Source organism: Brachycentrus maculatus, unplaced genomic scaffold (assembly GCF_059751285.1).
Source record: "Brachycentrus maculatus isolate JH-2025_06_01 unplaced genomic scaffold, ASM5975128v1 h1tg000261l, whole genome shotgun sequence".
NCBI lineage: Eukaryota > Metazoa > Arthropoda > Insecta > Trichoptera > Brachycentridae > Brachycentrus > Brachycentrus maculatus.
In genome coordinates, this window is record NW_028281012.1 from 2511539 (window position 1) to 2524138 (window position 12600).

A 12600-nucleotide genomic window follows, 5' to 3' on the forward strand; every position below is an offset into this window, starting at 1 on the left:
GCCGGCATTTACACAAACAAGTGGCCCAATATAAGGTGACTATATTTAAACTAAAACTAAGTAACCATCACGCCGCTTCCCCGCAGGGATAGGCAGAGAGAATAGAACGCCACACCACTCTGTCTTTGCAAACGTTCTTCGCCTCTTCCACATTCATACATCTCCCCATACACTCCCGCTTATTATTCTGACTCCTGTCCCGGCCACTTTCAAGTATTTGACATATCGCGCACTCCTTTCAAGAAAGTCATAATTCAAAAATTGACAATTTTCAGTTGTGCATGTTTTCGTAATGCCCAGAAAATCTACTGTATCTCAGCAAAAGAGGCATATTTTAAACTTAATATTTACCCGCTATAGGGCAAAAAGTGTTGTTTTTGCATTTTGAAGAAAAGGTATTGTATAATAATTTTTTTAAATATACTAAATATTTTTCAAATGGGGAAAAAACCTTCAGGATTTACCTAAAAAGATCTGTTGCAAAGTAAAAAGTTCAATAAGTGGCTTGATATTTATTTTTAATACATTGTATTATATTTTCATACTTTAAAAACGTTCTACTGAAAAATCAAGTTTTTTGATTTGTGACGTTCATGAAAGGAGTGAGCGATATCTGATCATGCCTTTTCAAGTTTTTTCTCTACTTGAACTTTTCTCAGAAAAATGTAATGAGTAGTAATTATAAACGATTTCCGAGAAAATAAACATCCAAGAATTTGAGTAGTGTGGTTGTCAATAATGGGTAGAATTGGTGAATGTTACACGTGTGTAAAGTGATCACTTAAACCAGCCTATGACAGTCGTCACCCCTGTAAATGCCCAGACTTCCATATTCTTCTACATCTTTGATGAGATGTCAAATAATAATATCTGAAATTTATATTTATATTATTTATTGTTCCAGACACATTTCCACGAGGCGTTCATGGACAATTTATAGAGAAAAAAAATGACAAAGGGAGCTCATATTTAGTCATGTCCTTTGTTAATGCAAGTATTGGGGATGTGCGCGAGTAGGACGGGACGTGTATCCACGCCAGCACCTGGCGTCAGTAATCCCGAATCTCTCATATCTCTGGCCTTTGCAAATTATTACATCTCCCGTAATCTCCAACTTTTGGGCTATTATTGTTAACTCCCGGTAAATGCCCTTCGGTTTCCTTTCTGCTCTCCCGATTGTATAAAGCCATTCCATTGTGACTAGATGAATCCGTTGACAAATTGTTATTGGAATTCAAAATGTTTGTTGCTTTTTTATCACTGGTTTGGGCAGGACTAAAGACCTTGTAACAATTTGACTTATTTTATCAAAGGTGCAGTTTAGTTTTTGGAACAAATTTTCAGTACTGGCCGAAACATCTTTTCAGTGGTTATTTTTGGCATCTCAACATAGATGAAAAAGAATACGAAAGTATGGGTATTTATAGGGCTAACGACCGTCATAGGCTGGGATGCAGGGAGCTCGGAGGGGCTCAATAGAGCCCCTTGTGTAATTAGACTTGGGCCGGCGAGCCCCTTGTTAAATTAAGAGAAATCAATATTCTCTGATTAAATCAGTTCACAAATGCAATATCAGTAGAAGTCATGTCTATATTTTGTCGTTTGATGTGCATATAAGGCGTTAATAAAAATATTTTTAATTATTATGTATTTTGTACGGTTAAATCAAAATTATCCACTTCCCCTACCCCCCCTTCCACCTCTACCTATGAGCCCCTTGTTAAAAATATGGTAGTCCATCCCATGCTGGTTTAAGTGATCACTTTACTCACGTGTTACATTCACCATTTCTACCCTTGATTGACAACCACGCTACTCAAATTCTTGAAGCTTTTAGATATATTGATAAAACTCGTACAGTTTATTTACTAGAGATCTATGGTGGGATGAGGAGATCTTTTATTAAGCATAGACTCTTTCATTTCTATGTGAGGTCCGAATCCATTCACATATTGGATTATTTTCACATATTAGAGAAACGCTTGAAAACGGATTTATTTATTTAAGCTTATAATTTGACCAGTTATTTTCGGCGGTTGCTTTCCAAATGAAACAATACTATTAATGAAATTCAGTACCTAAACGCTACAAAACAAATCATTACAATATTCTAAATTTTTGAAAATCTCTACTGTCAATCGGTGGTTAAGTCACGATTTGACTTTTAAATTATTTTTTTAAATATGAAGTTATCCAATAGGGAACTCAACCACGTACGTCTAGAAAAACAAACTATAAGCAGTGAATCAACACGCAGAAACTGCAATATTTCGGGGGAATAAGAAGAACTGCGAACTATGTAATTTGAAGATGTGGAAATAGTTGGACCTGCTAGTCGATGAACACTAGGCCAGCTCATTTACCAATAGTATTGCATTGCCGTTTCGGGGTACAGTCTATATTATCCGAATAATTTCGGTAATTGGGGAAACCTTAGGCAGGAGCGCGGTTCACGAGTTATCGATTAAATAGTATATTATTTATTCAACAAAACTGTTAAAAAATCGATTCTATGATTCTGTTTGTACAATACAACGCTAGCTACTCATCTTGCGCTGTACCTTATAAAGAAATTATATGATAAACATACCTATTTGCATATTATTTTTTAACATCTCATCAAAGATGAAGAAGAATATGAAAGTCTGGGCATTTACGGGTCTGACGACCGACATAGGCTGGTTTAAGTGATCACTTTACACACCTGTAACATTCACCAATTCTACCCATTATTGACAACCACACTACTCAAATTCTTGGAAGTTCTATATATATATATATATGAACCAATTTAGAAACCTTGTTCTTGAAACACTAGAACTTCACTAGAGACATCTATTGGTGAGATGTAAAAAAGCTTTTTACTAAGCAGAAACTCTTATATTAGTATGTGAGGTCCAAATCCTGGATTATAATCACACACATGAGAAACGCCAGAAAACACTATTTTAATTTTTATTATTTAAGCTTATAATTTGACCAGATAATTTATTTATAACATTTCAAACACTTGTACACAAAATCTGGATTATCTCCAATTACATATTGAAAATAATTTAAACTAATTGAAAATAACTCCTGTAATTGGAGATAATCCAGATTTTGTGTACAAGTATTTAGACACACTCAAAATACCTATTTGCTTTTATCTCGCTTACTGTTCTGTCAATTTTTAAATCTTTAAAAGAACTACTAGGTAAAGTACCCATAAATAAATAAAATAAAATAAAAAAAACTGCACACGGGAACAGAGATTTTAAAAAATTCTTTTTTCTTCTTATTTGTCTTTTGCTGTATAAATGTGATTACACCTATGTTTAAATAACAAATGATTTTTAAAACTGCATACCCTTTAGATGGTGAAAGATACAAAGGTATGGTAACAACTCTTAAAAATATAACAAGTCCTAAAAATATAAACGAAAATTCTAGGAAAAATGTCAGTTACGACGGTCAGGAAAGCGACGATAACGTTTAGATGGTATGGTATATTTGGAGTCCTTGGATCTTTCTACCTATAAAACAGTCAACAACATATGTAGATCATACAAGTGTAAATCATTGTCACTGGTTTTACGAGGCAAGGTCCCATTTTATATATATATATATTATTTGATTGAAATTATCATATATTTATTTGTGTATTGCTATAACATCGTGTGAGTTAAATTTACGTTTTATACCGACATTACTTGGTGGCAATAAATTTTATATAATAAAACAACAAATATAGTATAAAGGTTTAGCCTTAATTATTTTATTTGATTTAATATAAAATAAGTATATATTTTTTGTTGTTGTTGTTTATTGTAAAAAAATTATACGCGTGAGTATTAAATATTATATGGTTAGTTTACTCAAAAAATAACTATGTCTCATGCTTCTTTGTTTGGACACGCAAATAATTTATTCTAATATAATCGAACTAATCTTCAAATAGCCTTTTTTGGGTTAAATAAAATCCATTTTATGCAATCGTTTTGCTATTTGAAACCTTGTTGAATTTTTCGTTTCTACTATTCAAACTGTAAATTGTATTTTTTAATAAAAAAAAAAAATTTAAATTTGTTTATACGCATTTTTTTATTTCTATTTAATAATCAGTTTAATGTAAAAGTGTCTTGAATAGTTATCTTAGAATACTTAAAAGTTCAAAATGTCAAATTTTACGATTGTTAACCGATTCACGAGTAAATAATTCCAAAGAAATACCTACCTCATAACTTGTATCGTTCTGTTTTATTGTTTAATGATAAAAATGTATTTTAGATTTCAATAACAAAAAAACAAGCTTATCATGAATGCAATTCAATAAAAAAACACTTTTAAAATATAATAATATTTATTTTCACTAAGATTTATTTAAATGCAGTTAAAAAAATCATATTATATATTGTACATTATATTACACAAAGGATTGGGATATGTAATACAAAAATTACAATAATATATTTTCCATATTGTTAAGTAATTTTATACCAAAAAAGAACATGTGGAAAACCATATAAAAACATGTAGGGTTGTACGTATTAGGTATGTACATATCGTACTGGCAAAAAACCATAACCCGAAAATATGCAATTTCAACTTAATGATGCAATATTATAAAGTTTTCAACATTCTACAAACCCGGAAAAGTACACTAAGTAGTTTAAAATGTCATATGTATGTGATTTTACAAGTAAAGTAAACGTTAAGTTTAATAGCGGGTATTTTATTCAGGCCTAAAGCTTTAAATAACACGGATTATCCAAATAGGGATTTTAGAGTTAAGGTTTTTTGCCAATATGTGCACGATATTGAGTGAATTATCAGTACTAAACGAAACTTTAAAATGGCAAGAAAAAATATTTTAAAATGCCGTTAATTGAAAATGGATATCAGAATAGCTAGGGATGTTATTTTTTTGCACGATTACTTATTATGATGTCTACTTGGACGGAAAACGCAACTTTCCATTTTTATGGTACAATATCATTGCTTAGTATTGGTAAGTAGGTATGTATCCAATGCTATTTACACACAAGCTTAATGAGCTTAGTCGCAAAATTGGTAGCCGTAATCTTTTTATCATTTTTTCATAAAAATTTTGTCGATAAATGTTTCAACATAATAGTAGACTCCAAACCAGATATTTCGCATGCTGATCGATTGACAGTGATTACTAATATTTGCCAATTTCGAAAGCGAAAAAGTTAAAATCTAATTTAATTACTTTTGTATATTTGTACGTACCTATATTAATATTTACATTAGATAATTTGAATTTGATATTATTTTTTTTTATAAAAATAGTAACAGGTCACATTTATATTTTAACTTAGAACCGCCACTAGTCTAAATCTGGTACTATATATTTCTACTTACAAAGATAGGTAGATTGGTATTTATAATATGTACATAAGGGATAGGAATTGATTCGCAATTAAGTAATAAAAGAGGTTTTAGCTGTAGCAAAAAACTCAAGGGTATTTACGAAAAACACCGTTTTTAATGTAGTCAAATTCAACATTTTTGCAAAAGAAGCTGGTTCCTATAATGTTACATTGGCAGCGATAGCATATTTTTAAATGTTGACGAAAATTTTAACAATGTTATATATACAATGCAATGCTAAGTTTACTATATTGTAGTATACCAGGATAAGAACGGTTGAAATTCACGCTTTTAATAACTATTCTCTAATTTTTTTCCCATATAATATGCCGCTCACTCCTTTCAACAACGTCATATAAAAAAAACTTGATTTTTCAGGAGAGCGTTTTTAAAGTTTAAAAATATAATACAATGTTTTAAAAATAAATATCAAGCTACTTATTAAACTTTTAACTGTGCAACAGATTTTTTAAGGTAAAACCTGAATGTTTTTTCTCCATTTGAAAAATATTTAGTTTATTCAAAAAATAATTAAACAATACCTTTTCTTCAAAATGCACCAAAACAATACTTTCTATCCTGTACCGGGTAAATTTTAAGTTAAAATGTACTATATATATCACAGCTTTTGCTGTGATATATATAGTACATTTTGTGGGCATTCCGAAAACACGCACAACTGAAAATTGACGATTTTTTATATACAAGTATGACGTTGTTGAAAGGAGTGAGCGATGTATCCGCATAGCTTTAGACTTGAAGTATCTGACCTGGCATCAAAGGTTACTACTGGTTAGAATACTATTAAATATAATAATAATAGTTATATTTCCTGTAGTGAAATGAATTCATTATACCATTGTCTTATCGCTTGTTAAATTCTAAATTTCATTATATCACCATCAAATATGTATATAACATTACTAATTAATTAAAAGCCAAATTTAACAACGTACATATAAAATTAAGAAAAAAACAGTACCATTCTATGTTATAATAATATTCTATTAACTCATCCGCATATCATTGTTTAAATATGTATAAAAATATACTAATTGAATGTATCCCCAAAGTAAAATAGTTGCCACGCCCGGAGGGGAGGTGACATGGTTTGTCAAACAACGACGCGTTAATATTTTGCACTAGATAAAACGAGAACAAACATTGAAATAATCTACAGAAAAAGGTAGCACGCACTAAACAGATTGAATTATAAATTATTCTTACAAATCATAACGCTCTCGCGTGAGACGTTCAAATTCAAGTTATAGAAATAAACTGTGTGAATATGAATTATAATTATTACCGATTTACCAATAAATATGGTACATTTACCTATTACGCATTATTTTATTAAGTGTCTAGATCAGAAATAAGATAAATTGACACGAAAACCTGAAAAAATAACTCGGTAAAACATTACACCTGGAATATATATATATTTTTAAAATAACTACTGATTTTAGTTGATGTTTTAATAAAAAGGAAAATTCTATCCTTACAGGGACATCTTTGGTTAAGTGCCGTAAATAAATTTGCATAAAAATAATAAGAAATAACGCATTACCAAAAGTTTTCTTTACTGATTTTGTAGATATCACACGAAAGTAACATTATAATATGAACTACCCACGAATGGAGGCGTGGCTTTAAACGCGGCTGATATGCGAATGTAAAATATTCTTAGCCACCAAGATGCCGATGGATTAATATATCACTAAAAAGGTTATGACACATATTAGGTACAATCAGTATTTTAAATAATGAAGGTGTATCATATTTTAAATAGGTACTAATAACGCTTATCCTTGGAATTCTAGCCGTATCCATAACTTATAACATATTACATTCATCATCTAAATTATATTGTAAGGAGTAATGGAAAAATGCAATTTTGCAATATTCCAAACAATACATATTTACCTACTAAGTACATATATGAGTATACTTATTTGAGAATAATAATAATAAAACTTATTTTTATAACTATCTACAATGTCTACCTACTACTTGATCTAGGTAATCATACGTTTTACGCACCATATGTATTTACTTATAAAGCTTTAATACTATAATATGTATTTTGTATATTAAAAGCGTTGTTAACTTTGTGGAATGGTAATATTGAACTCTCCTTATCATTCTTCGTTCACTTTGTGTATTATGTACCACTTCAAAAAACACTACTTCGTGACTACCGGTTTCGAATTATCATTACATCATTTCATTTCATCTTCATTCTCTTTTTCGATTTTTTTATTATTTTTGTTTAAATGTTAGACCGTTACATTTTGATTTTAATCTACATTTGACCTAATGATGGAATGATTATTCCGAAAGCGGTAGTCAGGAAGTAGTGTTTTTAAAGAGGTATTACACAAAGCGAACGATGAAATCCAAGGAGACTGTTATTATTATGTATATGTTTATGTTCATAATTATAAAATATACCATTTCGCTTATTTACTAAATGAATACTGTCGCAATAAGGTGTGAAGATTAAAAATGTATTTTATTTTTTAATTAAGGCATTTATGAATTATTTTTAAAAGTAATTGGTATGAATCACTTTTTTATTAAAAATTCTTATAAAAAATACTGTAAAATATCTTACTTTTTAATGTTATTTACAAAAAAAATCAAAATACTTTTATCAAAATATAAATGTACGTACTCTATCAATTTATAAAACAGATTCTATCGTATGTAATTTCTATAAAGCATTTAAAATTAAATGAAATTTTACTCTATATAAATCGAACTGTGTCTAATAAACCATGAAACGCTTAGAATCAAAGTAAAGGAATTGAATTTCCAAAGCATTTTTTGATTTAATAGGTGTCACATTAAAATATAGCCTGCAATTAGAGTCCGTCCACACGCGTCGACTTTGTTACGTGGTCGGTTTTTACAAAAAGTTTATAAATTTTTATTTTATTAGTGTATGAGGATAGCTCTTACCTCGCATAATCTAGTTGTTTACACCATGTAAAAGTTTATTTTAACATTTTTACACAGGTTTTCACTTTTAACATCAACTAAATTTGACTGAGTTTGAAATTAATGTAATGTCTGTTTGCCTTATCTATTTATTTCTTGATATATTTGCTTTATTTCATTCATTTAACTCAGGCACTTTATCATTTAACAATATATCCAAAATACATCACCTCAGTACAGATATAATTCTTATGGCTAGAACTCATGACTTTAACTTAAATATATAATACATAATTAGTTCAGAGCATATTAATATTTTTTTTGAAAAACAGTATAAAACCTTCTACGCAATCTTATTTGCCATATCTATGTTTTTTCAATCAGTTAAACTGATATTTGAATTTGAGTATAACGAAAAAATATTTGGTCACTAGAACTCAAAGTAGAGACATATTTTAAATTACATGTTAGACTAATAATAAAAATATTTGTGTTTATCATAAGAACACAAATATCTTCATATATTTTTGACACAAACGAACTAGTTCCTGTGTAATCCCAATAATATTATATACCTCTACAGGATTTAATTTTTTTTTATTATATAATACATTTAAAAGTATGACACAATTCAACAACAAAATTTTGAATTTACCTCATTATTAGATATCTTGGTTTAAAATCAAAATGAACTTGTTCAGTCAAAATGTATTTCAGTCCATTTGTAAAATCCGGAAATTTCCGTCAGGGCTCACAGTCGGATGTTCTGTACATGTCACTTATGATCCTCTCAATAGGGATGTTACCTATCGTCTTCCGGAAGAACAGCTCTTCTATGGTGGAAGCAGAAACGAGCTTCAGGGTGGGCAGAAGCATCAGCAGAGTCCCGAACCGAAGTGGTTTGGTCGGATAGGCCATGGTTATATACTGGAAAAAAAACGTTTTTAGGAATTGATGATTACAAGAAAGCTATATCAATAAGGTCCATAGTTGAGTGTTAGCCTCAGATTATTCGTGAGGTGAAATGTTTCGTTAATTGATAATATGTTTAGGAAACTAAGTATCATGTTTGACAAAAGAAGCTCAACAAAGTTAAGTTTGGTTAAGTAAATAAAATGAAATGAACACTTAAACATAGCAATAAATAACACTTTTATAATTTTAGTACAATAATACGATTTACATATCGAATTGCCGAAATCCATAGTATATTATTTTTAATATGCCTAAATGTAAGCCCGATTTAAGATTCTATTGAATCTTTTATGTAAGTTTATTTCGCCTTGCATAAACAATGTCAAATTGACACAAAATAATAAATATCTATCGGGTTGGTTGCTACCGAAGTAAAGTGCAAAATAGAGACCGCTCGTACAGTTTTTAATAAGATAATAAATATATTATGTAGCTACAGTCTCAATCTGAAGCTTCGGCTGAGAATGGTTGCAATGTGGACCCTCAGCACTGTAAACTGACTAGAAGTATTCGAAATGTAATAACATCGTAGAATGCTACGCTTTTCATGGACCGAAAGTGTCTCCCTGCAAGAGCAGGGAGACACTTTCTGACTGATATCAAGGTCCGAAAGGTGTCCTATTTGGGGTATGTGCCAAGAGGAGAGAAGTATGAGCTATTGCACCTAATCATAAAAAGCGAAATAGAGGGTCACGAAGTATGGGCAGAAGACAGATTTCCTGGCTCCGGAATATACAAGATTGGATAAGGAGCAGGACCGTCGATACGCCGTTTAGAGCTGCCCGAGATAAGAACAATTACTTTTTAGTGATAGTTGACGTCATTAAGATCTGACATGACATGAACAGAAGAAGAAGATTGCTTTTGAAAATATGTTTATAAAGGTATTTACCTTATTCAGAACGAGGTGCGCGTGATCGTGGAGGGCGGCAACAGCTCTCGGGTCTTGGAAGCCTGTCGGCGAGCGCGCCACCGGCTGGAAGAGCACGATGGCGCGCATGCACGCCAGCTCGTGCACATCCAGCTGCAGGCGTGCCACGGCCTCCAGCACGGCGCAGAGCGGGCGCGCCGGCGCGCACGCGGCGAGCGGCGCCAGTAGCGGCGCTGCGCCCAGCGCGAACAGCTCGCGCCACGAGTCCTCGAGCAGGCGCGTGCGGTCGGGCGGCGGAAGGGCGGAGAAGGCGCCCACCTGGCGCGCCCAGCGCACGTTCAGGAACAGCAGGCGGGCGGCGGCCTCGCAGGCGGCCTCCCCGGGCCCCGCGGGCCCCGCGGGCCCCACCGGTTCCAGCGGCTCGGCCACTCCAGCGGGCTCCTTCAAGAACAGCGCCATTTGGCGTCGCAGCGTAGAGTTACGGGGACCCCTCTCGTGCTGCACGGCTGAAGAATATTAATAATAAATTTAAATAATTAATAAAGCGCCGATCTTGGCATATAAGGTATCTCAAATATAGGAAACAGTTCAGGTTAGGTAAGGTTAATATTAATAAAAAATTATAATAATAATATGGCACCGAATTTGGCATATCAGGTATCTAAAATATTTGAAAACGTTCCGGTTAAGAGTCGATGAGAAGATGCATGAACGTGGAAGAGGCGAAGAATGTTTGCAATGAAAGAGTGGCGTGATGGTTACTTAATTAGTTAAGACTCAAATGGTAATGGGCAGGACATATTGCAAGACAGGATCCAACAAGATTAACTACAATTGTTTTTTAAATTGAGGCCTTGGGAGAACAAAAGAGGCGTTGGACGACCCCAAAAGAGATGGTCTGACTGCAAACAGAAACCGACCAAAGGAAATGGAAAGATACAGAAGAGGCCTATACACCCAGCAGTGGAGGACAGAGGCTCAATAAGAATAACGTCATTTTTGCGGTCAAAAAATGATATGAGTCAAGTAGTAAAGGGGGTTCACATTACCCTCATTGTTCATCCCGACGCTGTGGAGGGTAGAAATTGGCTGCAAGCAGCAACCGACCCAAGGAAATGAAAGAAGGGGAAGAGGCCTATATCCAGTAGTAGAGGACAGAGGACTCACAAAGAAGAATAAGAAGAAGCTGTCCTTTTTGTCAAATATTGAAAGCTGTCCCACCGCGCCGGATCTGATATAGAAGCATCTAGGCTTCGTGACAGATCTGCTCTTGCTAAGCAATTAAAAAAAACTAAGTTGCGAAATTTATTGAAAATGTGAAACAATATAAAATTGTATCCCGATTTTACTGTGAATTTACATTTAAAAGCTTTCAATATACCTGTCACTGCCAATCTAAATAAATACAAGATTGTAAGTCCATCACCAAATTTTCTAGAAGTACCCCAGTGTAGGCAGTGAAAGGGATTAGTGTTTAGTTGAATTAGTTAGCTAGATCCGATTCCGACTCGACGTTGGCCGGTACACAGACGCCCACAACCCCGACCAGCACAGCAGACAGACACGGAACAGTGCAAAGGGATTTGCTGAAAATGGTGCTTTTTGTCAAATAGTAAAGGGGGTCCTCATTACCATCCTTGTTCATGCCGACGTCCAGGCACTTGGCCAGCCTGCAGGCGCGGCACTGGTTGCGGTGCGCCTTGTCCACGAGGCACGGCGCCGCAGCGGCGCCGCGCCCGCGCGCCTTGCACGCGTACTGGCGCGCACGCCGCACGGACCGCTTGAAGAAGCCGGCGCACCCATCGCAGGCGAAGATGCCGTAGTGCTTGCCGGAGGAGTGGTCTCGACACACGGCGCAGGGAACGTCGTACAGAATTCTACCTGCAAAAATAATTTTATTTACAAACTCAACATCTATTATCAGTTGATAATAAATTTAAATGTGTTCTGTAAAAACATTTTTTTTGTTTTTTTTTTTTGTTTTTTTTTTGTGTACAAATACTTGTTCATTCCTTCTTCTTTCTGCAAAATCTATTTTTTATACTACACCCTTTTTTTAAAATCTCTGAATGTTTTTTTAATAGTTATTATAACATAAATGTGAAATTGTTTAATTGGCTTTTTTTTAACGTAACTATTTTTTTGTTGATGTAATGTAATGTTTATTATTGTTAATGTAACTATTGTTTTTTATTTCCTTTTTTTCATATGTAGAGCTGTACAATTCCCGAACAAATAAAAAAAATAAAAAAATCTGGATCATCTCCAATTGGTAGTTATTTTTAAAAATTTTTTCACATCTGAACATAGATGAAGAAGTATATGGAAGTCTAGGCCTTTACAGGGGTTACGACCGTTACAGGCTGATAGACTCAGAGGTTTTGGGTTCGAACCTACTTTACCACAATTTGATACCTATTTTTAACAATGAACCGCTT

At 33.3% G+C, this 12600-nt stretch overlaps 1 protein-coding gene across 1 annotated transcript; it reads right to left on the minus strand.

The window, feature by feature from the left end:
* Nucleotides 1-8338: 8338 nt before the first annotated feature.
* On the minus strand, nt 8339-12095 carry tll (nuclear receptor subfamily 2 group E member tailless; the record flags this gene model as incomplete). Its single annotated transcript, XM_088266054.1, has 3 exons — nt 8339-9243; nt 10184-10668; nt 11795-12095. Coding segments are annotated over 3 exons (969 nt in total), but the record flags the coding sequence as incomplete, so codon positions are not given.
* Between the last annotated feature and the right edge of the window lie 505 nt (nt 12096-12600).